We start from the raw sequence: 27,802 nt of genomic DNA, 5'->3' as shown, positions 1-27,802 counted from the left end.
AGTGCATCGGGCTCGCTCACTCCGCAGACAAATCCACTCCTGTGTCAGTTTGCGTGTATCCACCCCTGGTCCACCGAGGGGGCACCAAATCCAAGTGCAAGTCCTGACCTGGCGACTGCACTGACATGGCCTTATCTTGAGTACCCCAAGACTTCCCATCAGTTAGCTGAGGTCCTGCCCATCCGATGGCCCCAAACTGCAACAAAAATGCACGTGTGTTGTCACTGATGAGATCAATAACTGGAGCACAGGTCCTTAGTGGGGCAATGGTCTTGGTGGTGGTACCTCGGCGTGGTGCCATGAGCCTCACCGTGCAAATGTGGTGGCAGAATTCATCTGTGCTTTCACGTGTAGTAACAAGAAAAAAGTGAGACAAAATAGCCCTTGCTCTGTCTGCATTGACTTAGTGGATTTGACATACCTGGAGGATGAGGGTGTGACACTGAGGACACTTATATCAGCTGAGAACATGATCCCCTTTGTCATTGCATGCAGTGACATTTTTTTTATTTTTTATTTTAAGATCCATTAGTTTTGGAAACATAAGCCTACCGTGATGCTGCGTCTTATGAAACAAGACCTGTGGAGCCTCTGTGAAGCAGAGGCTAGGCACCCTCAGTGCTGTGGGGAGGAGCAGCAGAGATCCTGTGGCTCTGCAGGGACCTCAGATGCTGGCGGCGGGTGACAATTGAGGCGCATCACCCCTCAGCTGACTGCGTGCTCCCCTACAGCTAATGTGGAGTGTAGATTGTGGTTGCTTCCCTTTAGATTGGAGCTGATGCAGCCTGCTGGTGGACGCCACGATGACCGTGACAGAGGGATGCCACAGTGGACCTCGTGGCCCCTGCAGAGCTCATCCACCTGGTCTTCTGCTCAGCTCCTGCACTGCCACGTGCTGCTTGCTCTGAGCAGTGCCTGAGCACACGGGAGGTGTCCCTGCCCCATGCCAGGCGTGTTTGCTAGGCAGGAATGTACGAGTGACAAACCATCCCGCAAGCGGGCAGCACGCGGGTGATGCTAACGTCGGGAGTGCCAAGGGCTAATTGATCTGTCAACAGCTAGCTATTAACGATGTACCTGGGACAGACCTTCCCACCTCAAAACCCCGCCGGTAAAGAAACTGGAGAGATTCTGGGCTCTTGCTGAGGTGACAGAAATGGCAGATGATCAGTAAAGTGACTGAGGAGTGCTGCTTGGTAATTAAATGCTAAAAGGTGCCACAGCAAAAGTGAATGAAATGGATGGGACCTACTTGGCAGCCTCAGGAAGCTGCTCAGATGTGTGCAGTACGGCTGGTTGTGTCAGAACAGGTCACATTTGTAGTTAACAAAACAAAGCAGAGATGGCAAAGAGGTCAGCAGCAACTCGCTAGGAATGTGCAAGCAGAGAGCCAGGCCTGAAAAGTGCTGTACAAGACAGAGGGGAGCTCTTGCTTTGGGGTTGTTATCTGTGCTCAGGCCCTCAAATTCTGGAAGAGATTGGTAGAAATACTGAAAAATAATCATCTCTTTTATTTATTTATTTCCTGAGCAAGGTGGAAATCCTCTTTCTTGGAAAGGAAGTTCTCCATTCTTTTGAAAACTAACATCCCGTGGGACTCCCACCACCGGCAAACCCCTCATCAGCTTTTTAAAAGCCTGGATCACACGAGCTTGCACCGTTCTTGACTGGAGTATCCAACTGGTATGGGAAATGCAGAGAACTAAATGGGAGGGCCACGCCATTTCCCTTTGTGGCAAGGGACTTGGGTAACTCTGCCACTGTTTGTGTCTGCTCTGGGAAGTAGTTTTCCCCTCTGTGAGGGAGCCGTGAGGTGAGCATCAAGATGATCACGTGAATATTTTGCCACCTTTCCGTCTTGACCTTCCTGCTGCAAATTCCCACCAGCAGTAAGAACGACAGATTCTTTTGAGGCAGGTTTCCCATTTCGGTGATCATACAAGCATATAGGAGTCTCTGCCATAAAGGAAGGAGAAAAGCGAATGGACTTCCACGTGTGGGAGCGTCAGATGGCTGTGCCTGGAGGGACACGGCCAGCCCAAATATCCTAAGCCTCTGCTGCTTGCCCTGGAACCCCACTGAGCAGAGCATGGTCAGCCTCAGAACTGAACTCGAGTCTGGACCTGAGTCTTTTAACCAGCACGGTGGTGCATATTGGGCTGAAGGCAAATGTGAGTCAAAGGGGTCGTATTTTCCCCAGAATATCTTCCCAAGCAGTTCAAGGGCTTTTTGATCCAGTCTGTTGTCTACTCTCCCTCAAATGAGTTTTCTTTTCCCATGAGAATACATACAGTTCCCATACATTCTCCAAATGTATGTAAAATTCCCATGTCTTCAACATCCTGTGGCAGTGACTTCCTCTGCCCTGCTACATGTTAGGTGAAGATCTGCCTCCTTATTTATTTATTTATTTAAAATTTGCCACCTACATGTTTCATTTTATGCCCTTCTGTCTCTTCTGTTAGGTGAGACAGCAGACAGTTGTTTCTCAGTCTCCATGCTTCTTGTCGTTGAATAGTCCTTTCTTTTGTCTTTTTTTCTCTTGACAGGACACCTGCTCCCTGTAGAAGTCAAGATGTGGCTGTACCCTGCACTCACACAGTGACTTAAGGATATCCCCTGTTTCTTGCAGTGGTGCAGGGGCTGGGACGGTAAGGAAGTGGGGGCCTCTCCAGGTTTGTGTGCAGATCCTGGAAGTTTTCCTTGTGTTTCTTTTTTTGGGGGGGTGGGTAGCGGTGGGGCTGATGGGGAGAGGAGCAGAAGGGCTCATTGCATGCTGGACATGAGGAGATGCCTGTTGCTGTAAGCCGAGAGTAGAAATAAAGCTGGCCATGCTTTTGATTCTTTTGACATCTGTATTATCAGCTACACATGCACTGTGAACTTGGGGACAAAACATGACCTTTGATTGATGTGTTTGAGGTCCTTGCTTTACACGGCTTAAACAACATGTGGCAAGGTCAAGCACAGCAGCGAACCAACAGATGAATAAGGATGGATTATTTATTTCCCTGAAGAGTTTTATTTTGAATGTAGAAGCTGTGACTTGTGCCCAGGAAGGCAGAAAAGGCTTGCACTGAGCCAGATGGGGTCTGGTACATGACACAGAGATGTTTGTTGGTCTGCAAGTTAATTTGGATCATCTCATTCCTGCTCAGGGGGCTGTGGCTGAGTGCTCTCAGCCTGCACCATGCAAGACCTTCAGCTAAGTAACTCTAGCTGTAATGCTGCGGGTAGGAAGAGACAGACAACCCCCTTCTGGGAGACCTGGAGGAATAGATGAAATGTGGGAGAGGAGGCAGACAGGTATCAGGAGCTGGTCTGGGGTCACTAGATGGTGCTGTTGATCTTGAAATGAGAACAGACAGCTCAGAGGATGGCATCTCCTGAAGATTGCACCCAGAGCACCTGCCCAAAATTATGTCTGACTGACAGCATCTCACCTGCTTCCCAAACACCACATGAACTTGCTCTTCATGCTCTGACACTGAAGCCGTAGAAATGAACTACATCAAACGTGGGAAGTTCAGAAATTGGATGAGTGTCTGCTGTGGTCCCACCTCACAGCTGTAGCTCTGCCCTCCCAGAGCCTGCAGGAACAACGCACGGGGGAGGATATTTTAAAGCCTGGACCGCAGAAGAAATACATGTGAAAAGTGACCACCAGAACAGGCTACTTTATGTGGAGTACCACATATTATCTCCCGTCTCCATGCCTTTGGTTGTGACTGAGCCACGGTTGCCTGTAGACAGCCAGGAGAGCTCATGCACTGATGCAGAACATCATTTCGGGATCAGGTTCGTTGGGTTTAACAAGCAGAAGGTTGTTGTGAGCTGGCGGCAGGTATAGCAGTGGTGCAGGGCAGCGAATGATATCCTGCTGGGAGGTGGTCTCACCCTTGGGACTAGCAGGGCACAGAAAGTGTCAAAGTGCGTAAAGTTTTAAGGGCAATGTTTTCCAGGCAAAAATTCCCAAAGACAGTGCAGGTGGAGAAGCCATGCATAAGGCATGCCCTGGAGTCATGGTTCCTGGGGAGGAAACAGCAGCTGGGAGTGCTGGTGGCAACCTGGGTCTGAAATGCTGCTGCAAAGCAGGCAGATGTGCACGATGTACAAAGTTGTTAGAATTCAGTTTATCTGAATAGTTGATAGAATATCAGTGTATCTCTGTTTCAGGACCAGAGAGTCTTATTTGGTAAGGATGGGCCTGAATATTGGTAAGAGCTGGTGAAAAAGTTCAGGATACCATGTCCTTCTGAACTGTATCCCGTACACAGCTTTTCCCTGTTGTTCCCTTTCGAGGTGTGGCTTTTACTCATACCCAGCATGAAGGCAGGCGAGCAAAGACAGCTCTTGCCGCTCATCCCTGCATCAGGCCATATAACTCAATGGAAAAAGCAGATTTTTAACACCCTTCCCCAAAGCGTGGCCCTGCTAACCCAGGTACTCCACTGTCTAGCTCCTGTGTCACTCAGAGCCCTGATCCCAGAACGTATGAAGGTGTCTATATTGCTGGTATGGCCCAAGTCACCCCAAGAATCTAACTTTTACTCGTCAGTATTACAAACAACCAGCTGAAACCTAGGGCCATGCCATCCATTTGGGCATGAGTAGAGCCATATCTGAGCCTAAGCTGTACACACAGAAAAAAGAACTGTACAGTTTTATGTCTTTTTATTTAAAGGGACCTTAATTTAGGTGCTGGATATGTTATTTTTAGATTAGAGCTAATCATCCCATACTCAAGGCTTGGTCATTCATACCAAATATTTAGACCGTGCATCTGTTGTTACAGCTTTTAGAGTACTTAATAAAGAAATAAATAAGGAGAAAGCTCAGCCTAGCTCATGTTCTACTGTTGTGATGCTAGCACCCAGTGTAATCTATCTGTGCGAGTTTGTGCCACCTGAGAGCCTTCCTCGTGGACATCCTGGCTTGTCTGTCATTCCTCCCTTATAGGGGTGAATCTCTGGAATACGGCCCTACATAAGAAGGATCCCTTGAAAGCTATGTGTAAGAACACAGAAGAGATGGAGCAACACCAGCACACCCTGTCATTAGCACGCTGACCTGGTCACCAGCCGCTCTTGGCTTCAGTCCCAGAGTGCAGCATTCTCCAGAGCTGAAGGATCTTCTGACGCAAACCTTCAGGTTGCTCTGCATAAATAATGAGATACCAGAGAAGCTGGGGCTGGGGCAGACAGTACGTTAAAGAAGGAGGATGAAGAAAACTTCTGGTGCCACCCATGGCAGGCTCAGAGGTAAAATGAAGACTGCAGGTAAGAAGGAATACAGTCAGGTAAGGCTGAGAGGCACCGAGATGATCTGCAGCTACAGGACAGCTCTGTCCTCACTGCTGCTGCAGCGCTGGAACATGTCCTGCTGCCAGGTATTGCTTGTGCTCCCCCTGTGCCACCCGGTCTGATTACTGCAGTTACTCCGGGTTCACTGGAACCACAGGGATTTTCAGGTTTGAAAGCCAAACCTTTTGATGTCAAGGAAGGGTAAGTGTTTTGATGCCTTTTAAGAATTTCTTCTGGAGTTCTCTGGGCTAGGAATTATTGACCGCTGAAAGGAGGAGGAGCTCTGTGAAGGGTTATGTGTCAGCAAGGGAGCTGAAGGTTGTATCATCATGGCAGCGTGTAAATTAAGATTGCATAGAAAACCTTTATCATGTCCGTAGCTTCTGATTGCTTGAATGCAGCCGTGCTATGGCTTTAACAATGTTTAAAATGCAATTTCCTAAGTTTTGTAAAAGCTTACTAAAAAGAGAATTCCATTAAGGGAAACCATGTTGACTCCGATTTCTTCCTCACTTCTCCCTGTGCAGCTATTTCTAAATCACTTGTAAGCTTTTTCAGCTATGTGAGTATTAGATGGCATAGAGTTGAGCAGAGTAAAATGATCGATATTGTAATGGACTTCTCATCCTAGTACATGGCAGAAATAATAAATGTCATGATATATGACAGCCCTTCTAAAGCCCTGTGGAGCCAAACGAGATGCAGTAAGCATATATCTCCGACTTGCTACCCGTGTTTTGCTTCTCTGTGTCTGTCCTTTGTTTCCTCCCACATTTATTTCCTCGGTAATGGAAGACTGTAATTGAATTAAAAGCAACTCTGTACGAAGAGGAACATGCTGTGGCTGCACCGCTTCCCTTCGGCAGGACTGGGTGGACTTCTGCAAGCACAGCCTGCGTTGTGAGCTGCTGAGTGCTGCATGGAGCAAGTTGTGGTTTTGACAAGCAGCCAGGTACTCCCATTGGCTTTACATCAGGTAAGTGTTCGTGCAAACAGCTGCAGCCTCTTTCACTATGACCACGTAGAATTCCCCTTCCCACTCCAGACTGCTTGTCATTAGGGTCGTGCCAAAACTTCATTTTAGATTTTGATACTAGTTCCTATTTTCGAGCCAAATCAAACAAATGTCTTATCTGTATCTGTACAGCTCCCCTTGGCTGAAATGCCTGATCAATTAACGATGCCTTTGTTCTGCCAGTGACGCTGGCCACCATACTCAATGGGTTTTCCTTCCTCTGCTGCTTCACAGATCCCTGTGCCCATCTTCCCTGTCCTGCACTGCCAAGCTGCCACTCTTTACCTACATTTTAAAGGTCACCCTTCAAAGGAATTGCTTCTTAAAGATCATGAGAAATGAACAAAGCCAGAAGTTAGAAAATGAAACACTGTTCCTTCTCTGGTGTCCTAGGGAGATTTTGAGTGCAGTAAATTGGAAAGGATGTTCATGTTGCTTGTGTGATCACTCTGCCCTTACACCAAGAAGTGACTGCAGATGAATTTCAGGCATGCTTAGCAGAGGGCTCAAAGTACTGTTACACGTGTGTAAGACTGGCTGGGGAGGACAGGAGACTTTCTTTCCCTGCCTCCTCTGGTTCCTGCCCACCCAAAAAATGTGAACTCATCCTTAGACACCAGAGGAACCACACAGAATGATTTTCAGTACTCTGATGATGAAGGAAGTTTGTGGGGGAGCTGCCACCTTGACAGACACAAGCTATGGACACCCACTTGAAGGAAGCCAGCCTTCCTCAGCTCAGCTGGTCGCAGGCTGCTCGTTTCCTCTCTGATACTTGAGTGTCCTAAGATTCAAGTTTTTCTGCACAGTTATGAGGGCTAGAAGTTCTCTCTGTTCTGAGTTCACTTCCTGGCTTTAATCTCAGGTTTCTGATAATCAAAGCTTTACCCGAAAAATTGTTACTCAGAGGAAAAGGAGTGGCACCACTGCATCTTTGGTGTGGCAGTTCTGTCTGCAAAAATCACGAAGACTACCGTGGTCTAGCACCGGGGCAGGAGCTTAGGAAAGATGTAGAAAAGCCTGTACTGTCCTAGAAAACTTCCTCCATCTCCTGACAACTTCTGGTCCTTCCAGAGCAATCAGGCTTTGTTACCAGTTTAAAGAAACTGCACACTCGTCTCAGTTTTTGTTTGGCATCTATCTGCCCATGGACAATTAATGAAATGATAAGGTTAGACACTACTCTTGTCTTACATTTACTTGGAGCAAAGCATATGCTTTGAAACACCCATCTTTATTTTCTCTTGAAGTTAACGTCTTTTATCAAGCTCTTAGATTTAGCATTATAATGGAAAACAGATGCAGATCTTCTTGCATGCAGACCTACTAGTTAATTCTTATTTGTACCAGATTTGTGGTATTTTAGGTAGTTCTGCATTTCCAGGTTCACAGAATGAGCTATTACATACTCAGGATCCCTTATGTTCTCTTAATTGTGACCTCCAGTTTCCTTATGGGCATTCATGGTTTGTCACATCCAGAGGCAAAAACTGTTCTGCATAGAAAATGTGACTGTAGGGTATGAATGAGCAGTGTTAGGAAACAAAGGCACAGCAGGTGGGAAAATACTGCTTCTAACAAAGAATGTGTGAAGGGAAGTACAGAATATGGGCTGAAGCAAAATGCAGTGCCCCGTACCCACTGTAACAGCACAAGTCTCCATGCCCCTCACTGTTCTTAGCACAAGCCCAGCATCTGGCTTAATGTCTTTGCCCCGATGCAGTTACTTTTTTTCCTGACATGAACATATTTTCCAAAGAGCTGATTGTGGTCCCTAACCTGCAGTGTCCTCGTATGTGTCCACTGGAGTAACAGAGCTGGTGCGCAGCACACAGTGCTTACAGAGCTTCCACAGGAGCTGAGACCAGGTTCAAAATGAAGAAGTGCAAAACTCCTCTTTTTTGACTTGACATCCATCAAGGTGTTATGTCTGTACAAGGGTGCAAGTCTCCCACCCTCACTCACATAGCAAGCCACACTATTTATTCCTCTACCTTGTTTTCATACACAAGTCAATTTTACTATTATTGTATTTGAGTCAGCCTGTGGCAATCCACCTGACAAAACCTCAGCAATCTGCTTTAATGTTAACAGGATTGTAGGGGGATGTATCCTGGTAAACCCAGGGCTCAAGGAACCTCATCTTTGGAAAACTAATTGAGTTTTGCACTAAAATATGAGACTTCACTCTAGAAAATAAGCTAAACATATTGTAGAACTCCATTTACTCTTTTTGAAAGAGGGGGTGAGCTCTGTGGGGGAGCAAGGTGAATGGTGCATTTTGGTGGGTTAGATTCACTTTGCCACTGTATCACTTGTCTCATTTTGGTAATAGAATTAAATTTCCTACTTTATGAATGTGAATACAGATGTTATGGATGTGAATTACACATTTCAAATTAACGGAGGGGCTTGTGCTCTGAGGCTGTATGTTCAGAGTTTGAGGGGAGGGTGCTCAGGTAAGGTGTATTTATCTTTATTAGCTTTAAACCATCTAGTTTGCAGCACCGAGGCCTCTCCACTGTCCGGATCAGCCCCTGTGCGATGACCGCCAGAGCCCCCCCAGCGCCTCCTCCATTTTGAGGCCGCCCCACGGCCACGCTCCCGACCCCCCCCGGCACCGTTAGGCCGGGGGTCGGGAGTGCGCACGCGCGGTATCGCCCGGCGGGGGCGTGGCCGCGGCGCGGCTCTCGCGAGATCTCGCGAGCTATATCTGGGAGGGGGGCGGGCGCGCGGCTTCCTTTAGTGCGCGTCCGCCCGTCGCGCCACACGCATTGCTCCGCTGCGCTCCCCCCGCCTGCAGGCCGACAAGATGGAGGACAGCGCCATGGACATGGAGAGCATGGGCCCGCTGCGCCCCCAAACCTTCCTCTTCGGTAACGGCTGCCCGCCGGGATCCGGCCCCCCGCCGCCGGGCTCCTCCGCTCGTCCGGGCCGCGCGGGGCCTGGCGCAGGCCGCGGCCTGGGGGCGCCTCAGTGGGGGGAGGGAGAGTGAGGGAGGGGGGAGCTGGGAGGGGAGGGGGGGGGACTGAGGGGAGGGAGGGGGCGCGTGGCGCTGTTCCCGCCACTCGCGCGCGCTCGCCGCCGCCGCGCGCGCCCCACGTGGCGGGCACGTGGCGGCTTTGTTCCGCGCCCGGCCCGGCCGCGCGTGGGGAGCACGTGGGGGGGGGAGCACGGCTCTGCGCTGCTCTGCCCCGGGGGGGATCGCTGCTGCCACGGGGCGCTCCCGGGGTCGGGTCGGTGCTCGGCACCAGGCCGCGGCCTTCCCCGCCGCACGTGGTGGGGCTGGGGGGGGCGGTTCGTGGAGAGGGGGAGCCTTGGAGCGGCGGGATGCGGGGTAATGGGCGGCGGGTACCTGCCCGTGAATAGCATACCGTGCTCATGTCACACCGTGCTCATTGCTCGGTGGTTTCTTCACAGGTTGCGAGCTTAAAGCAGATAAGGAGTACAAGTTCAAAGTAGATGATGAAGAAAACGAGCATCAGCTGTCTTTGAGAACGGCAAGTACTATATGTTTTTTAAGCTGAAGTACTGGTGGGTGTTCTTGTGAGAAATGCGTTTAATGTGTAAATTCGTTCCCTTTTGTGATAAGCGTAGCAAAAACGTCCACTGATATTGTATGCTGTATAGTAAGTGATATAAGGCTGAAAAAGCTTAAAAATTAATTCACAGCAGGTTAGTAAGCCTTTGCTGAAAACTGTTAAAGGCTGGAGTATACACACTGACAAATCTAAGGTAATAGTTCAGATGCTGCAGGAGCATAAGGGGAGAATTATTTTAATCATAGATGGACATCCTTCAGTAGACTATGGAAACTATTTTGTAAAGCTTTTCTGTACATTTCCCAGATAAAACTCCAGTGCTTTTTTTCCTTTCTGCAAACAGCAAATAATGTGTCCTTAAATCTTTTACTGCCCCAGCAAGCAAGACACAGCATGTCAAGGCCTTTGCCCTAGGCTGAGCATGTTTTGTTACGGTTAGCGTAAGCACAAGGTGCCACAACTTCACAGGCAAGGAGTTTGAGTTGTAGTGTTTCTGTGCTTTCTCATTTATTCTCGCACAAAGATATAGCCTGATGGCAGAAGAGCTTTAGAATTGGGAATTGCTTCCTGTGGGAGACTTGGGTGCTAGCCTTGTCCAAGGCACAACTTAAAACAATGCTTACAATGCTTTCATTTACACATTAGTCTTGTAAATTACATGTCTTCAGTCCTTGCATTTTATGAAAATTGCAGCCTTGACAATGACTAATTTGTACTTAATTGGTAACCTTTTATTTTGAGGGAAGGATGATTAGTAAAGTATAGGCAGGGCAAGTTCATGTGGCAATTCTCACACCTGAAGGTTCCTAATGCAGATTAAGTGTGTCAGTGTGAGTGACAGTTAATTGTAGAGTGACAGTTAATTGTATGGCTTTATCCACAGATTCTGATTTGGGAAGTTATCGATAGCATCTCCTGATTGAGTGTACATCCTTCACTGAGGATGAACCAGATTGAATGTTTATCAGTACTTAGTTTTTAGGGTTGTCTGGAAAGAAGTCTCCTTCAAAAACCTGTCTTTTAAAGATGAGATTGTCCGCAGGAGTTACGGGGGTTGAAATAAGAAGCAACGAAGTGGAAATATCTTAGGAAGTTTGGAAGCTCTAAGAAGCATCTGACAACAAAAAATACCATGGCAAGCAGAGTAAGGAGTTACTGGGAGATGAAACATGAAGCTAGTGAGCCCTGTGCCTGTGATCTGTGCACATGATAACAGACTAGGTGAACAAGGGCTGACACATGTCATGCAAGGGGTGTAGGTAGGAGATGCAGAAAAGTGAGGAGAAAAAAAGAGTAAAAGTGAAAGGGGAAGCGGGACTGATGATGCAAGTAGAGGTAGAAAGTGGTATGGGGACAGATTTACATGTCTGCTCTTATTAATGAAAGCTGAGATAAAGCAGGGTGGTCACCACTTCATTGCCTACTTACTGCAGTTGTGTGTCTCTCCAGTGCAGAAGGCAAAGCCCAAGAAAAGCTACTTGCCGGCCACTCAGTAAGCAAACAGGTGCCACAGTATTACTTGAGCTGTGCAAATGACAAGGGTAACTGGGGTTGGGGGCAAGTTCTTAAATGAAACTCGTGTCACGGTGGGTAAAGCCACCAGCGGAGTGATTCGTTTTGGTACTAACGCATTTGAGAGATGACATCAGAGCACCAATTTCCCCTATTCAAATTTACAGTAACAAAACTTGCTAGGATTAGTGACTTCTGTGTCTTATTTCTCAGTCTTCAGTCTGATAAGCCTTCTCTGGATCGTGATAACTTGACTAAAACACAGCTCTTAGAGAATGGGAACTTGAGTGTGCCCCTGTCAGCCTGAAGTGTTTACACCCACATCTTCCATGGGGGGGTGGGAAGCTTTCTTTTCATTCCCATTGGAAAAGGGCACAGAGAGAGCCTTGTTAACTTGTCTCAGGAATAATGGTAATACTTGAGAGAATTCTTGGTTTTCAGAGCTCTTGCATGTAGTGCTCAGAGGTTGAGAAAACGGGAAGTTTAGGTCTGTCCCATGTCTGTCATTTGTTTGCCTCCCTTCAGCTATGATTTTGGGTCTTCAGAACGTGCCATTGTTGTAGTTGGTGTAAGGAATAGAGGAACTTGAGTTTTGAAATATGCTGGGACAGCAGCTCTGTCCTTGATGAATGAATACAGAAGGCTCCTGCCTAAAAAATACCATTGAGCTCAGCAGCTATATAAAACTTACCTCCTCCTCAGAGTTGAAGTGCATAGTGTAAGTGATGCGGTGAAAGATTTGGCAGATGAAACATGGCAGGAAAAAGGTAAGGTTTGAGGCTGTGATACTCTGGGAGTGAAAGTAATTGATTCTGTTTCTCTAGTCATGTATTTGTGCTTCTTCCTCTGTACCAGCTCCAGTGCTAGCTGGACTTAGCGCTGACCCCCCAGAAAGCTTTACTGTGTTTTCATCAAAGCAATTGTCTGCAATCACATGCTGTAAGCACCAGTGTTACGGGGAAAGAGGTTACTGGCTGGGGGAGGAGTGCAACTCAGTCATTAGCATTCAGAATCACAGACATCAGTCTTGAGTCACAGAATAGTGAATGTACTCTAAGAGTCTTTGAGTATTTGAGATTCTCAGTATGTGTACTGTTCTTTGCTTCGCAGGTTACTTTAGGGGCTGGAGCCAAAGACGAATTACATGTTGTAGAAGCAGAAGCATTGGACTATGAAGGCAACCCTATTAAAGTAGTACTGGCGTCTCTGAAAATGTCTGTGCAGCCTACAGTAAGTAAATGAGCAAGGAAACATTTGTTACAAATTGGGTCTCAGGTGAGAAGGACAAGTTAGTAAAGGTTTAGGTTGTCTGGATTGTAATGATCTGCAAGTGATGTAGTGAGGCATAGTCAGTGGGTTCAGAGAAGTGTCACCTTTGGCACGTGCCATGAATACAAGCTAAATTGGATATGTATCTTTTTGCACCTAGCAGACTTGTTCTAGTCACCTGGAGATGATAGACTTCGGTTCAAATTACGCATTTTTAAAGAAGCTATGTTAATTGCGCGTGTCATCTCCGTGTATACAAATGTATGTATTTGCAAGTGGGTGCATCTCTAGTCCATGTTGCTTTCTTGGAGCCTGGGATGAGAAAATCTACTTTTTCCTTCAGATCAGAAATTCTTATAAGATTGTAAAGATGATCGCTACCTTCTGTGGAATTAAAAGCACCTTCCTTTGATTCTTGCCATCTGGAATGTAATTTGAATCGGGGTTGTTGATGTTGTGCAAGTGGAACTGCACAATGCTGGGGGCAGGTGTGATGGTTGATCTTAAAATTATCATTACTGCAATGATGTACAGAAACATGGATTGGTCTGGTTTTGAAAAGCGTGATTTAATTATGATATGCCATGACTATTGTAAATCCAACCCTGTTGTGGCACTTAGACTCGAAACACTTCTGGAATATTCTGCCAGTTTGAAACTTGTAATTGCTGTATTACCATTGGAATCTCCAGATGTTGGTGCTGTTGGTTTTGTTTGAATGGATTGCCTGTTACACACACCTCACCTTCCATAGTTAATGCTTTTTTTGTTTACCTAGGTTTCACTAGGCGGCTTTGAGATCACGCCACCAGTCACCTTGAGGTTGAAATGTGGTTCCGGGCCTGTTTATGTCAGCGGTCAACATCTTGTAGGTATGTATTGTTCTGGTTGCTAATCTTCAAAACTAACGTTCATTAATTTGCAAAACAAAGGCTTTTTACATGTTCCTGAAGTCAACATGCATGTTACAGCTGGTCAGCGTGCTATGTTGTAGCAGTGTCATGTGCATAAAGCATTGCTGTTGGAAGGTTTCCATGCTTGAGCCTGAATTGCATTGGGGCAGAGCCCTGGGACCTTACTGTCAGCACCACCAGAACTTCAGAGGTGTATCTGGTATCTCGAGCAATGCATTGACTTGTCTTCAGAAGCCTGAAGTAACTGAGGGCAAAAGAGTTGAGAGAAATACTTCTGTATACTTTCTTGCCTCCTTTTTGTATGGATAAGGGGAGTTTGTCAGCCTCTCAATTTGGGTTCTAATTGCTCCCCTTAAAAATGGGCGCTGCTGTTCCCCATATGGGAGCTTTCTCCTTTCCTTAGAGTTCGAGAAGGCTCTTTGTGAATTATTTCTGTGTTTTTTTTTTTTTTCAGTAAAGAATAAACCAAGCCTTTTCCTTTATAGAACTGTCTTGAAACTGATCTTTCTAGAAATTCTTAAATATGTCCTGGATATGGAGAAGTACTTGCTCTTACCTTCCTATGGCTTTTTTTGAGATGAGTGTTGCAGCATATGGGTATCTTTTATCCATTCTTGGATTTTGGTGTAGTAGTATCTGCACCCAGTCAGCTGGAAAAGCTTCTGGCCTTAGTTCTTAGTGCTGATAGGAAGCTTGCTCAATTGTATCCAGCATCCCAAGAAGGCCTTACTTAGTTGTGGGTGATAATCTGTTTTACTAGTGATCTTGTTTTCCCTATTGTTAAATGAGGTGGGTATTTTACATGTTGCCATCGTTTTATCAGCATTAGAGGAAGAACCAGAATCAGAGGATGAGGAGGAAGATACAAAAATTGTGAATGCCTCAACAAAGAGACCAGCAAGTGGAGGAGGAGCTAAAACACCACAGGTATACTTCTAATTTGTTGGTCTGCAAAATTTTCTTTTGGTTTGGTATTTATTCTGCCTAGGAGTGAGTGGTTAGATTATTTGCAGTGATTTACTTAATAGATGGTCTGACATTTCTGGGGGGTGCGGTTATTTTGCACTTAGATCTTGAAAAGTATTAAGTTACAGGATGTATTAGCTGCAGATTGTTTTCAAAGCTTTGCTGAATAGGCTAATATGAAGGCTACTTCTGTAGAAACTTTGACCACTGAAGTAACTCGATATGTGCAGATTTTGGAATAAACGCCAGTGTGCTGCAAGAGTTTGAGCTTCTGTTGAAACACTGTAATGTAAATCCTTAAAATCCTTTTTTTTTTTTTTTTTTTAAGAAAAAAGCAAAACTATCAGAAGATGATGAAGATGATGATGAAGATGATGATGAGGAGGATGAGTACGTATTTTTGTTTTGATCACGTATTTTGAAATACAGGGATAACTTCAAGAATGAGTTGAGTGACATAACTAGATGTTAAGTGAGGAAGCTACTTCTTGGTCTTAGCTACCAAAAATGAGCTCAAATTTATCTCCACAATGTAACCTGAATCAGTATTATTCAAATATGTAATAATGGGTTTGGAAACTTTGTTTCCTGTAGCTCAGTAACTTCGAGTAAATTCAGAATTTCTTTAGTACTACTGCAAAGCCCTAAGATTCACACATTGAGTACTAAAACAAAGGGACTACCTTTAAATACTTGAACAGTACAAAGATTATTTGGCCTAACACCTTGTCATGTGTTAAAACAAGTTATGATGAGTGACTGCTTTCTAATTCTAGTGATGAGGACGACTTGGATGATGATGAGGAAGAGATCAAAACACCAATGAAGAAAGTAAGTGGCATGTTTGTGTGTATCTATTGAATGTAGACATAGTGACCCCTCTTTATGTGCTAATGCCAGATGGACAGTTCATCTGGACAGGAGGGACAAGTACTCACACCTTTTTAATAGGTGTTAATTAACTCTCATGAATTTGATGTGAATAGGCATCTGTTTTCTTACTTTGTTACAGAGGGGTGGCTGGGTGCTTCTTAACTGTCCACGTATACCCACATGCAATAGTCAGGCTGTTGTGGTTTTGTGTATAAAATCCTGTTGATACATGTGGATTGTGCTCTGCCATTTTAGTTAGTCCTGCATGCTGTGAGAAAGGTCTTGGTGACTTTTTCTCAGTTAAAAAAAGTTCTGAACTGTGTGAGCCTATAGGAAAAGACTTGCTTCAGGCAGCCCAGTGCTTGAATGTGAAATTACATCAGCCCTTGAGTGCCATCTGGTGGTAAAACAAAGTAAGACAATTTCGCAGTTGTAGAGATGAAAGATGGTAATTTTTTTTTAAGACTTACAATTGCATATTGACATTCTTGGAAACAAACATTTAATGTTTTATTTCACTAAATGCTTCTTTCTCCTGATGAATTTCTTTAGGTAATAGTGCAGGGTAGCTTAAGTTCTGGTGAAGATTGTGTTTGACTGCAAGTTTCCGGCTATAGAATCAAGTCTAGCGTGACTGAAGGAAATGGTCCCTTGATTGTATAGGAATACAAGAATCCCATTCTTAAATCCGTGTATGGCATTGCCTTTGCACATCCTGGACAAGATTTCTGTATAACATACCAGAGAAGAGCTAATGATTGTGTTACAAATAACAAGTAGTGCTGGTCAGATCTTAGGCTTGCAGTGACATCTAGAATTTATTTTATAAAAGAAAAAAAAAAAGGACTCAAGCCTTGCACCATCTCTGCCCAAAAAACTCTATGGTCTTACACACCCCCTTAGATAATTATATAAATGTGTGGAAAATAAACTCCCACATAGTTGTATGGCATCATAACAAAATTGCCTTGACTATGTTCTGTATTGTGTTGGGCCAGCGGTTTGTCACTTGAGTTTCTGTTGCATAAGCTATTTATGCTCAAATAGGAGGCACTGATCATACTGCGCGGGAAACAAGGGTGCCTTTTTGCTTGAGGTTAAATAGTATGTGTTTGTCATAGAGTCTTTAGTATTATGTTAACGAGCATAACAGCAGTTTCTCATGACAAATAAGCTCGAATGCTTTCTTTTCAGCCTGTCCGTGAGCCTTCGGGAAAAAATATGCAGAAAGCAAAGCAAAATGGAAAAGACTCTAAGCCGTCCACACCAGCATCCAAAACAAAAGTGAGTGAAGGCAAATGAGTCAAATGCTTGTTCTACTGTGGAAGCTAGTTTCCTTGCTTACCAGAAACAAAATGTACTAATCCTAAGTTTTTGAACGAGTAGGAACCATGCTGTTGCTTCGTTGCATTGTGTTGCCTTGTGAAACTGTTCAGTAAAACTGCCTATACAACTACAACAGCTGATACTTGTAATCAGCTGTGCTGTCCCTCATGAATGTTAGCAATCCAATTGTTTAAATGGCTAGTGTATATTTTTTTGGGTACCTGCTTCTACAAGAGTGTTGGTCCAATGCTCAACTGCAGTACAACAGGAGACCCTTGCTATTAAGGAGTCTCACTTTTGGTTCTAGTTTGCTGCCTACCTTGTCCCAGCAGTGCTGCTTTTGTGGCTTAATAATACCTTAGGTTCAGAAACTGATCTGTGTAAGAGCTGAAAGTTTTCTTCGGTTCTGTAGTTGTCAAGCTTCCTTATGCAGCTTTTCCTTGCTGTGTGTACTCGAATAAGTTTACAGGGAAGGTCAGTACAGAAATTAGTATGGGATGGACAGCAGCATAGCACCTGGAAAGCACTGTGGCTATGTACCTTTTTTAAAGTATGAATTGAATCTGGCAGCAGTTGCGGAGCAAACTTGAAATCACTGAATGTTTGGCCTGTTTTCAGTTTCATTTGTGTTGGGAGAAACAGCTGTGTTGATGTGTGCCCAGAAGCATAAAATGATAACTGCGGTTAAATTCCTAACTTAGCATTCTTTACATTTTCTTTGAAGAATGTTTTGGAAACACAACTTTTTCTGTGACTTGTTGAAAACGATCTGAAATGTCTGTGATAGCTAGTTCTTGTATTAAAAACAAAGATTTTTGTTTTCAGAAAAATTGATTTTGTGTACTAAGCAGCTTAATCAGCAGTTTTCTAACAATACCTTTCAGACTCCAGATTCCAAGAAGGATAAATCTCTAACTCCAAAAACACCAAAAGTCCCTCTGTCATTAGAGGAGATTAAAGCAAAAATGCAAGCCTCCATAGACAAGGTGAGTTTTCTAAAACTTCAGGTTTCATCAGCTTTATTTATAATACTTGTGCAGCAGAAGAATGTTGTTAAGAAATGTTTGCATGTCACTGCTTGCAATCTTGTTAGCAGAGTATATTGATGTTGAAGCTCAGAAATGAAAACTCACTTTGGACAGAGACGAGCATTGGTACTCACAAGGAAAGGAACAAATAACAAATTGTTGTTCTACCAATAGGTGAAGTTAGTGAAGTGTCCTAGTTTGTGGTGATGGGGGGGGTGACATGACTGAACTGTGCAGCCTGTAAGGCTTTGTAACTTCCAGAAGGGGGAGATAGGTGCTTGTGATTAAAAGAACTGCATTTTAGTAGAAGTGCTCTGTCTGTAGGTTGGCTGGGTAAAAGTGTAGAGGGTAATAGCAATTCTTTCCTCATTAGTCAAATTTGGACATGTGTGCTGTCTAGGTGTGCAGTACAGTACAAACAAAGTTTTACTGCAGAATATGTGGTAGTGGGGATCTGGCATGTACACTGTGCTACTGTTGTGTTTTTTCTTCATTGACTCAGAATTGCAGAAAGAGCACGTGACTGATCCAAACTCTTTGTTGGAAATTTATTTTTGGACAAAGCTAAAGCCTGCGCTGATGTCAGTGCTACAAAGAGTGCTACAAAGAGTTCTGGTTTTAGTTTGGTCTGAGAAGAACTGTTTTTTCCTTATGCAGGCATTCAAGTCATCTAAAGAATTAGAATCACAGAATGGTTTTGGTTGTAAGGTACCCTAAAGATCAGCCAGTTCCAACCTCCCTGCCACGGGCAGGGACATCTTCATCCAACCTGGCCTGGGGCATCCACAGCTTTTCTGGGCAACCTTGTTCCAGTGCCTCATCACCCTCTGAGCGTAAAGAGTTTCTTCCTAATAGCTCATCTAAATCTACATTCTTGGTTAAAGCCATTACATCTTGTCCTGTCACTACACTCCTTGACAAAGAGTTGCTCCCCAGCTTTCCTGTAGCCCCTTTAGGCACTGGAATGCTGCTGTAAGGTCTCCCTGGAGCCTTCTCTTCTCCCAGCCAAACAGCTCCAGCTCTCTCAGCCCGTCTTCAGAGGAGAGGTGCTTCAGCCCTCTGATGATCATGGAAGCATTAGGTTTATCTTGGGTTTAGATTCTTAAAGCTTTAAGGCAGTTTTGTCCTGCAAATGTGAAATACAGCAAAAAGGGTTTAGGTGTATATAGTAGGTGCAGAGTGATATATGGTGACACTGATGTATGACACTTAAGCAACGACTGATATATGGCACTTAATTGGGATAGAAGTGCCTATCCCTAAATTGTGAACCTGATGGTGATGGATGGTATCATTCTGCCAGGTCAAGCTAACCTCTTGGATCAGATGGGCGTTAGGGTGGTTTTCGTGCATGACTCACGGAGGAGCAATGATCAGTGTTTCTGCAGTGTAGGCAGAAGGGGCTTAGCTATTCACGGTAGGCAGAGATGTCCCTTTGGAAGGAAGGATACGCACCGGTTAACTGGCAGGTAGCTGTAGGTTACACTTCTCATTGCTGAGAAGTTTTTACTGGGAAGTGCTGTGTAGGCACAAATACCGTAGAAGCAATAGCAGGCAGCTTTAAGGCTTTCCAAGATGCTGTTAGTTTGCCTTAGTAAGGCAAAAGGTTTGTGTGGCTTTTTGCTGTAACAGCCAGCAAGTTAACAGCTTCAAAAATAGCTTTTATTAATTTAATTCAGGGGGGTTCGCTCCAGTAAGTAGATGTCAGCAAGCTAATAGAAAAGTGTCAGTACTTGGTAGGTAAGACTTTGTCCAAATACAAGCTTTTTGTTTGTAGTATCTCATTTTCACATAATCTTAGAGTAGCTTTGTATCCCTCGAACATAAAATTGCCATCTTCTGCAACCTGCTAAGTGTACTGTCATAGTTAGTTAGATACTTGAACTGATGTACCTGAAGAATTGCTCATGGGGCATGTGAGAAGATAATTATACTGTGCTGTATCTTCCCTGGAGATGGGAGGTGTGAGGATGAACCTAGATCGTGAGTTACTCAATCTGTTTTGTATGTTTGAGTACATACAAAGACAGTTTCAGAGGTGAAAAGAAAATGTCTCAGTTCATTAAATTCTTAGAACTGTTGTATCAGAATGAGACTTAAGGGGTTTGGTGGAGGGAATGTAGGTGGGAGACGACTTAAATTTTTGCTTGGGAGAAGAGCTAAAGCAGATACGTGTTGCAAGTTGCACCCTGCAGTAGGAATCCTTAAATGTGGAATTAGTTCTAGTTGATCTGAAAAGCACAGGAATGTTGACTACAACCTACTTGCTGTTGTGTTTTGGAGCGTGAGCAACGATGCTTGTACGGGCATTTCAGTGTGTAGGCACACGCTGCTTTGAGAAATACCTGGGTACCGTAGAAAAGCAAACTTCTAAAAAATGGTTTGATTGGTTTTGGATGTTGCAAGTTGAGTTTGGTAAAATTCCACTTGTATTGCAAAGGATTTAAGCTTTGTCGGAGTTGTTTGTTGGAATGATGAAATGGCCTGCATACGCTAAAGTTTATTTTTTTCAAAATAGGGTTCTTCCCTTCCTAAGCTGGAACCCAAATTCGCCAACTATGTTAAGAATTGTTTCAGGACGGAGGACCAGAAGGTAACTAAATTTATTGAAACTTGATAAAATCCAAAAACTTTTATAACCTGACTTTTCCACTTCTTAATCTTTACAAGCTTTGGACTGTTTCAAAGGGTTACAAACCACGAACAATACTTCAAATTAAATAAATGGGAACGGTTTTAAGGGTTTAGTTGGCTAAGATGAGAAAGCTAATATTTTATTACATTTTTCCAGCTTTTATATGGTTGGTAAATTATCTCTTGCTTACTAAACCCACAGAATTTTCCTTTTGGCACCATATTGGCTAAGGAAATGAGCTGTGGTTTTCCTTGCTGCTGAAGTTGGCCACCTAGGCCAGTCTGCTGTTCAGCCTTTTGTTGGGGAGGGTGTCTGGGAGGGGGAACTGTTTTGCAATTGATCTTATGGCTTTCTTGCTGCGTTTTCTCCCAAAGTCAACTGAACTCTTGTAAGAGGGCAAGCCAAAAGGTGGTATCAGGAAGCAAGTTTCTGAATTAGTTATTACTCAACATGTACTAGGTTAAAATGTGTCTTAGATTTCCCTATCAAAATTCCTGTAAGTTAAGACTTTCTTCCAGTGACAGAATTCCTTATGCTTTCCTGCTTCCTTCAGTGGTTCAGAGTAAACTTGTCTGATAGACAAATTGATAGGTTCTCGAAAGAATGTTTGAAAGCAGTTAGCCTCAGCTACTGGAGTTGGTCTGACATTAGCCAGGGTAGGCAGAGTTCAGCCAATATTTGCCTAGCTGGTCCACACCCATCCTCTTACCTTCACTGAATTCTTACTATTGCAACTGAGTGAATAACAGTCTTTTAGCAGAAGGAGCTAGTGTGTTGCTTTCAACTTAATTTTCTCTGAAAGAAATGCATTTTTTTTGTAATTTAATGTTAGTATTTTATAGAGTAAGTGGAGATAGTAAACTTGAAAATAATAAAAATAGATTTCAATTACTAACTTTTTTGTGTACGCTTCCAGGTCATTCAAGCTCTCTGGCAGTGGAGACAGACTCTGTAAGAAAAGAAAACAGTTTAAACAGTTCATTAAAATCTGCAGTCTTACTTCTGTAACCATTATTTGGCTGTCCTTTTTACAAATGCTGAAAGAGCTTTCCCTACAGTGTCTGATAAATGTCATCCAGATTACCTTGCCAAGAATGTGTTGTCCAAAATGCCTGTTTAGTTTTTAAAGATGGGACTCCACCCTCAGCTTCGTTTTAAGTATGTATGGAATGTTTTGATAAGGCATGGTGGTGGTGGTGGTCAGACAAATGGAAATGGTGGAAAGACTAAATGTACGTGGAAAAAAAATAAAATTTAGTATTTTAATAAAGTACTATCGTTTCTTTTTTATGGGTTGGGGTAGTCTGCATACTCAGTGCGGAAGATAACAGGGTTTTAAAGTTCTTGTAGGAACTACGAAGTATTTTAGCTACTTCTCTTTAGCAAGTACGCATCAGTCAACTTTGTCATCAGTGTTGTCAACTTCAAAAACAACTATTCCAATTGCATGAGTTTTACAGCTACTGAGCATTCGGCTTGGTGAGAAGACTAGGTGGTAAGCAGGACTTCATTCTTGTCTGGAAGTGACCACTAATTATATAATTGCATAAAACAGCCCTTCCTGCATCTCAGTTTCTGACCTGCTTCATTGCTCTTTGGTTTATGGTTTTTCTCTAACAACTAAATTTGTAGGGCTTGTGATTCCTCTTGTAAAATGTAATGCTTTTGATTTGGGAATTGCTGGCAGTGCTGTTCCTCTGAGGGGCTACAGTCTCTGAGGTTGTCTCACTTAATGACTGGGGTAAGGGTTTTGTGGAGGAGAAAGCTTCAGTGCTGAAGGGTGTGCCTAGAGAACTCACACTGAGGTAGATCAGTGACCAGTGGATAAATTCCTGGGAATGGGGAGGGCTAATCTCCAGTCTTTGAAGACTGCAAATCCCAAAAGCTCAGATGGGCAGGTAGGCTGCGTCAGTTACCCACTCAGATCATTTTCAGAGGTACTCCAGATAATGGCTGTCCAGCTTAATCCTTCAGTTTAAGTGGGGCAATTTCTGTACAACTTCTAACATTGGCCTTTGGGGGAAAATAATTCTCAGAGTAAACATCATGATGAAACTTTCTAAGCAGGAAACGTCCTTTAAAGTAGTTGAGATTGCAAAATAGAGCCTTACTAGGTATTTTTGGTTTTGATCCTGAGGATACTATGAGGTTGATTTAAAATTATTTGTTGGGCGTTCTTACTGTCAATACAAAGTAGAAATGCCAAGGTATAAAGGTACTTCTGCGTGAAGGGAGGAAGGAAAGCGTGGATGATATGCCTGGCATTGTGAACTTGTCCTCAAAGCTTGTGTCTAAGTGCTGTATTGCTTCAGGTGCTTGAATGCTTTATTTGTGTAGTAACTGCAGTAATGGTATGAAGATCTAAACGATACTTAATAAACACTTAAACAGTTGTAACTATTAAGCTTGATTTAATCCTTGCTATGTGTGAGAATTAATGCAACTTCTTATTTTTCGCAGCAGGAATCTTAAATTTGAGAACTGAAAGGCATTAAAGCAGGTCTTAGCAGGTTGAGGATTTTTTCTGCCTGAAGGACTTGAACAGTTGGGGTCCTACAGAGGTTGCCTTTGTACCACATGGTTGAAACAAAATGTTGGGTTGTGCTAGCTGGGCATGGGATCTGTTACAGGGTGTTCAAGTTGTTCTAGAAGCAGAATATATTGTTTAATTTGTAAAATTGTCCATGAAAACATTTAGTTTACTATTACAAAAACTCATTTCTATAGTGGAGATTCTGGGTGCAATGGAAGCAGATGCAACTGTCTGGAAGCAAAAGCTTCCTTTGGGAAAAATGAAGCCAAGCACTGTGCATGGTAGGGAAGCTAAACCACAGTGCAAGCCTAGTGTCAAAGATGCATTTAAGCTTGACTATAATTGCAGCATGTGAAATGGCAGAGCATGAGCATTTGAAATGCCTCTTTCGGTGGGGTTATGTCAATAGATGATGTCATGTGCACAAGTGAGCGCAAATTTCCCTAGTGAAATAGAGCTAATGGCACAGACAGGCTCATTTAAGCAAAATTGCCCTCAATTTTGGCTGAAACATATGAAAATTGTACAGTAATTTTAGCAAGAGGTTATCCAGCCAATAAAATATTCTGAATATTAAATGTTTAAGAAAAGCCAGGGTGTTTTCTGCCTGCAGGTCACTGACCAAAGCAGGACAGTGGGGTGCAGCCATGTTTGGCATGAGGATTGTAGGGGGAGGATGGAGCCTATACGGGAAGTTCTAGTGGGAAAATGTGTTCTTAAAGTATGTAAAGCCACATCTTTGTCAGGCTGCCATTATGCATCATGAGGCATCTACATCGTGGCATGAAAATGATAACTTTAATTAGCTCCAGCTAGTTGGCTTACTCTGTTTTCTGTCAATTTACGGTCTTGCAGCTCCAGCTGCGAGGAGCGGTTGGTGGCTCTCTGCTGCCTGCTCCCCGCCTGGCTCTGTGCTGTGTGGCACTGCCCCAGCCCTCCCAGGGCCAGGCTCTGCCTGCTCCTGCCAGTCACGTCTCCAAATGCTTTGGTCCTGTTGGGACTGGCTGGGTGATGACTGTTGTGGGCTTCCTGGGCTGTGCAGCTGTGTCCTCCAGGTAGGATTTCACAGGCAGCTGCCAGTTCTTTCAATTAAAGTTCTTTTGACTGGAGCCTAAAAGGTTGAATTAAAAAATCCGTTTAAGCTTAGATTTGAAGAGAAGATACCAAATAGAAGATGGGTTGCAGAAGTATTTTAAGTATTGTTCTTGACTTTCTGCAGAGTGTTTCCCTTGAACATGTTAATGGCATGATTGCAATAAAACTGGAATGTTTCGACAGAAATAGTTGCATCCAATGCTGGAGACTACAAAAGCCCGTATGGCTCTGGTCCTTGAGGATGGCTTATTTGAGAGCACAGAGGTAGAGAAAGAGTAAAGAGCGGTGATGCAAGCACAGGCGTTCTCATGTGCCATGGCAAAGCAAGGTGCCTTGCCTTTACTGTGGGGTCAATGCTTCTTCAGGTGGCTGTTCCTCAGCCTCTGCTGCATGGTGTTGGCTGCGGCCTCAGCTGCTCCTGATACATGGTTCATCTCCAGGTCTCCTGCCTTGAGTCTGGACATCTCATTTCTGAGGAGGTGATGGAGGGTCCTGCAGTGAAACAGCCTTTCTCAGCTTCAGGAGGTCTTGGTCTGGCTTTGTTCTTGTGCTCAGGAAAAGTGCTTGTGGCTTCCTTAACTCTGCCTTGGGGCTCTGTTTGCTGCTCCCGTATGATTAGGACATCTCGGAGCCTAAGACAAGCGTGGGCCTCGGCTGCTTCACCTGTGCTCAGCAGTGCTTGGAGCCTTTGGAGAAGCACAGCCCCAGCATGGCTGGCAGGAGGGTGGAAGGGAGCGTGTGTGGGCTGAGGTAATGGAAAGCAGGGCCAGGATGGGTGGTGGTTCTGGGCTCCTTGCCACCCAGACAGTCCCTCGAGGCTAAGTTCATGCTGGAACATGCTCTGTCCTCCCCTCCTCTAGTAATGTTACCAAGTGCCCCAGGCCATGTCCTGTCTCCTTCCAACGTGCCATTACTGACTTGCAGCCAACCTCTCCCAACTTCTTCCCTCGTTCCCTGTGGAACAAGCTGATCCCTATTCCTCTTGCTGCTTCCCCAAAGGGGAATTAAAGGCTGTATCCTGCTTGTGAAACGTCGTAGACAAAGCGCTAAACGATTTTGGTGGTTTGGAGCTGAGCATCTGATGGAGTGCCTTTATTCCCTGTCCTGGTCTAATGGGCAGTGGGTCCTGGCAAGCGACACCACGTGCAACTGGTTGTGTTGAGTGAGGTTTGGAGGCTTTGTGATCTGGTATTTATTAAGGGTTGCTTTGTCTGAGCACTGACTTCTCCATCTGATTGAAAGGGCAGAGCAGAGCCTGCGTGGCCAGGCACAGGAGACCAGGGGGTGCTGAGGTGCCTGCGAGCGCTGATCTTGTCCTTCCTTCCTCAGACAGCAGAGGGAATCCCCCAGCCCCTCTCGACTTGCTGCTTGCTTTTTACCTACACTTAGGCTTTTGGAAGCAATTTGGTGTGTTGTGTTGGATCAGCTCTTCAGTGGCTGGCTGTTGGTTGTCTGTTATGCAAGTGGCTCTTTTAAGAGGGGATTTGAAGCTGTGCTTTATTTGGACCAAATAAGTCAATCAAAAATATATTGTGTGTTAATTAAGATGTTATAAAAGTGCAACGTGGAGACCACTTGACTCTTCTAATTGCATGCATGCGCTGTGGTCAGCTGTTTTGGGATGACTTTTGTGCTGCTGTTTACTTCAGAAACTTCTCCCCTTGCACCACATCTATCAGCTCTCCCGAACCCAGCCAGAAGGGCCTTTGTGGGAAAAGGATCCCAGGAGAAAACAAAGAATCAGAAAGGGTCATGAGTCAAAAAAGAGCAAATGGGGTTGAGGGTCAAAATGAGAGCAGGAAGAGCAGAGACCCTGCAGGGGATGGTCACCATCTGATGGTGCCTGCGGCTTGCAGAGGTGTCCTGGCAGGCAGCGTCGTGCTGCCTGTGGGCTTGTTAAGCCGAGGGAATGGGGATGGTGAACTTGTTGTTTTCCCATGAGTGTCCTCGCTGAGAGGCTTCCACTGACACAAGCCATTACTGAGGGCAGTAACACGGCATGGGGTCACCAGGACAAAGGAAACTGAGCCTTGTGATCCCAAGACTGCAGAACGACACCGAGGCTGGAGGATTTTGGCTTTTTTAGGGTCTCAGACTAAGGTGAGATGCCTCTGCTTGTTTCCTCTAGCTTTGTGGCTCGGAACAGTCCCTGCCAACTCATTCCCACTTACAGCACTGTTTTCCTGGTCCCTCTTGCTCTCACAGTATTTAGACAACATTTGAACACTGATGTGAACCCCGTGCCCCTGCATGAATCCATTCTGGGCTGCATGGCTGTAGCTTGGAGTGTCCCTGAGAGGGTGAAGAGCTGCAGAGGTAAATGGGTCCAGCCCTGCCCTGCTGCTAGACAGTGGGACTTCCAGGGGGTCTTTTTGCAGAGCTGTGGTGGATTTTCCAGGGAAGGGTCACATTTGTGTGTATTTTGTGGAAACAGCAAGACGACCCATCCATCTGTTATATTTCAAGTTCTGGCTCTGAAGCCAGGTGCTCTTCAGTAGAAATGTACTTTTTTCAGCCTCATTTTTTGAAAGAACTGAGGTCTTTTGACTTTTTTGAAAGGTACCTGATGCAGGTACATGAAAAGGAAAAAAATCGTCCTGCCCAACTTTGTTTTGCAAAGCTAAGAAAAGGCGCTAGCAGGATGTGCCGAGTGGCCTCTGCTTGGTCTTCGGTGGCAGTCTGAGGGCGCAGTTACCTGTGTAAGTCTTCCTCCTGCTGTGTTAGGGGGGACGCATAAAGCCCGAAGAGCATCTCCTAGCGAGCAGCCTGCCTTACGTATCGGATTCCAGCAGGAGCATACCCAGGGCTGTCCCTGCAGCCGTGCGCAGGAGCACAACGCACCTTCACTGCTGGTGCTTGCTGCCACGCTGAATCCTGCACAGGTACGTCTGCTTCTGACTTCTTACAGGTCTGATGCTTTCTGGTAGAAGGTCAGGACAAGCAGCTGAGGCTGCTACTAACACAAACACCTTGGAGATACAAGAGGGATGCTGAACCAAAAGCCCTCGCCCAGGGCTGCACGTTGCTCCGAATCACATCAGCCCCAAACTGCCCCGGGGTGGCACACGTCAGCCGCGGGGCCACACGTGGTCGTGCAGCCTCCATGTGAGGTCCTGCCTGTGGGACAGTCCCTGGGGCAGCGCGTGGGAGCCTGTGGTGGTGGCGTGGGCAGGGACCTGTCCTCCCAGGGAGAAAGGCTCCACAGGCTGGGCTTGAGGTGGGGACTTGCTGGAGACAGCTTAATTCAGGAGACTTCAGTTAAAGAGGTTTATGTTTAAGAGCTGTTGAGCTGAAAAGCTCCGAGTTAAGGAAATATTAAGTTTTGAAGCTTAACAGCTTGCAACTTTTTTTTTTAGGGAAAAATGAAACCGTGGAGGAATATAAATCCAAGGAGCCAAGCTCTAGGATTTAATGCAGTGCGAAGGCTGGAATTTCCCACTGGTTTGTGTAGGGTCCTCTGCAGAGGTTTGTCTGTTCTTCCTCCCTCCAGAAGCACTTGAGCAGCTGCCGCGTGCTCTCCCAGGGGACCTGTGATGCTTGTGGGTGGTGGGACCAGAGAAAGCCCAAGGTAAAGCAGTGATGCCATTGCCTCCGTTCCCAAGAAGCCCAGGAAGCTCCTGGGAGCAGCCTTGCTCTCCCAGGGCCGGCAGCGCTGGGTGGGCTGGGGGGTCCTGGCCAGCTCCCTCCTCGTGGGACTCGGTGCTGTCCCAGCTGGTTGTCCCTCCCATTCGTATTGCTAAATGAAAGCTGCCGAGGTTGATATTCCATTATTTGCAATGATTTGTTCTTCT

General features: G+C 45.1%; 2 protein-coding genes across 2 annotated transcripts in view; both read left to right on the top strand.

Annotated features, from left to right (window-relative positions):
- Window positions 1-9,033: 9,033 nt before the first annotated feature.
- NPM1 (nucleophosmin 1) lies at window positions 9,034-21,656 on the top strand. The gene is made up of 11 exons (XM_035562902.2): window positions 9,034-9,194; window positions 9,739-9,818; window positions 12,483-12,602; window positions 13,420-13,513; window positions 14,379-14,482; window positions 14,850-14,911; window positions 15,298-15,352; window positions 16,589-16,678; window positions 17,605-17,706; window positions 20,267-20,341; window positions 21,300-21,656. The coding sequence occupies exons 1-11, from the start codon at window positions 9,131-9,133 to the stop codon at window positions 21,336-21,338; spliced, it is 885 nt and encodes a 294-aa protein (XP_035418795.1). The 5' UTR covers window positions 9,034-9,130; the 3' UTR covers window positions 21,339-21,656.
- A 5,121-nt stretch (window positions 21,657-26,777) lies between these two features.
- FGF18 (fibroblast growth factor 18) overlaps window positions 26,778-27,802 on the top strand; it is a 75,270-nt gene continuing 74,245 nt past the window's right edge. Inside the window, exons 1-2 of the mRNA XM_035562903.2 lie at window positions 26,778-26,893; window positions 27,368-27,579. Coding sequence (XP_035418796.1) covers window positions 27,545-27,579 — 35 coding nt within the window. The 5' untranslated portion in view covers window positions 26,778-26,893; window positions 27,368-27,544. The remainder of the gene's footprint in view (window positions 26,894-27,367; window positions 27,580-27,802) is intronic.

Source organism: Cygnus atratus, chromosome 14 (assembly GCF_013377495.2).
Source record: "Cygnus atratus isolate AKBS03 ecotype Queensland, Australia chromosome 14, CAtr_DNAZoo_HiC_assembly, whole genome shotgun sequence".
Taxonomy (NCBI): Eukaryota; Metazoa; Chordata; class Aves; order Anseriformes; family Anatidae; genus Cygnus; species Cygnus atratus.
The sequence above is the reverse complement of the archived record's forward strand: the minus strand, read 5'-3'. Positions and strand labels throughout refer to the sequence as shown.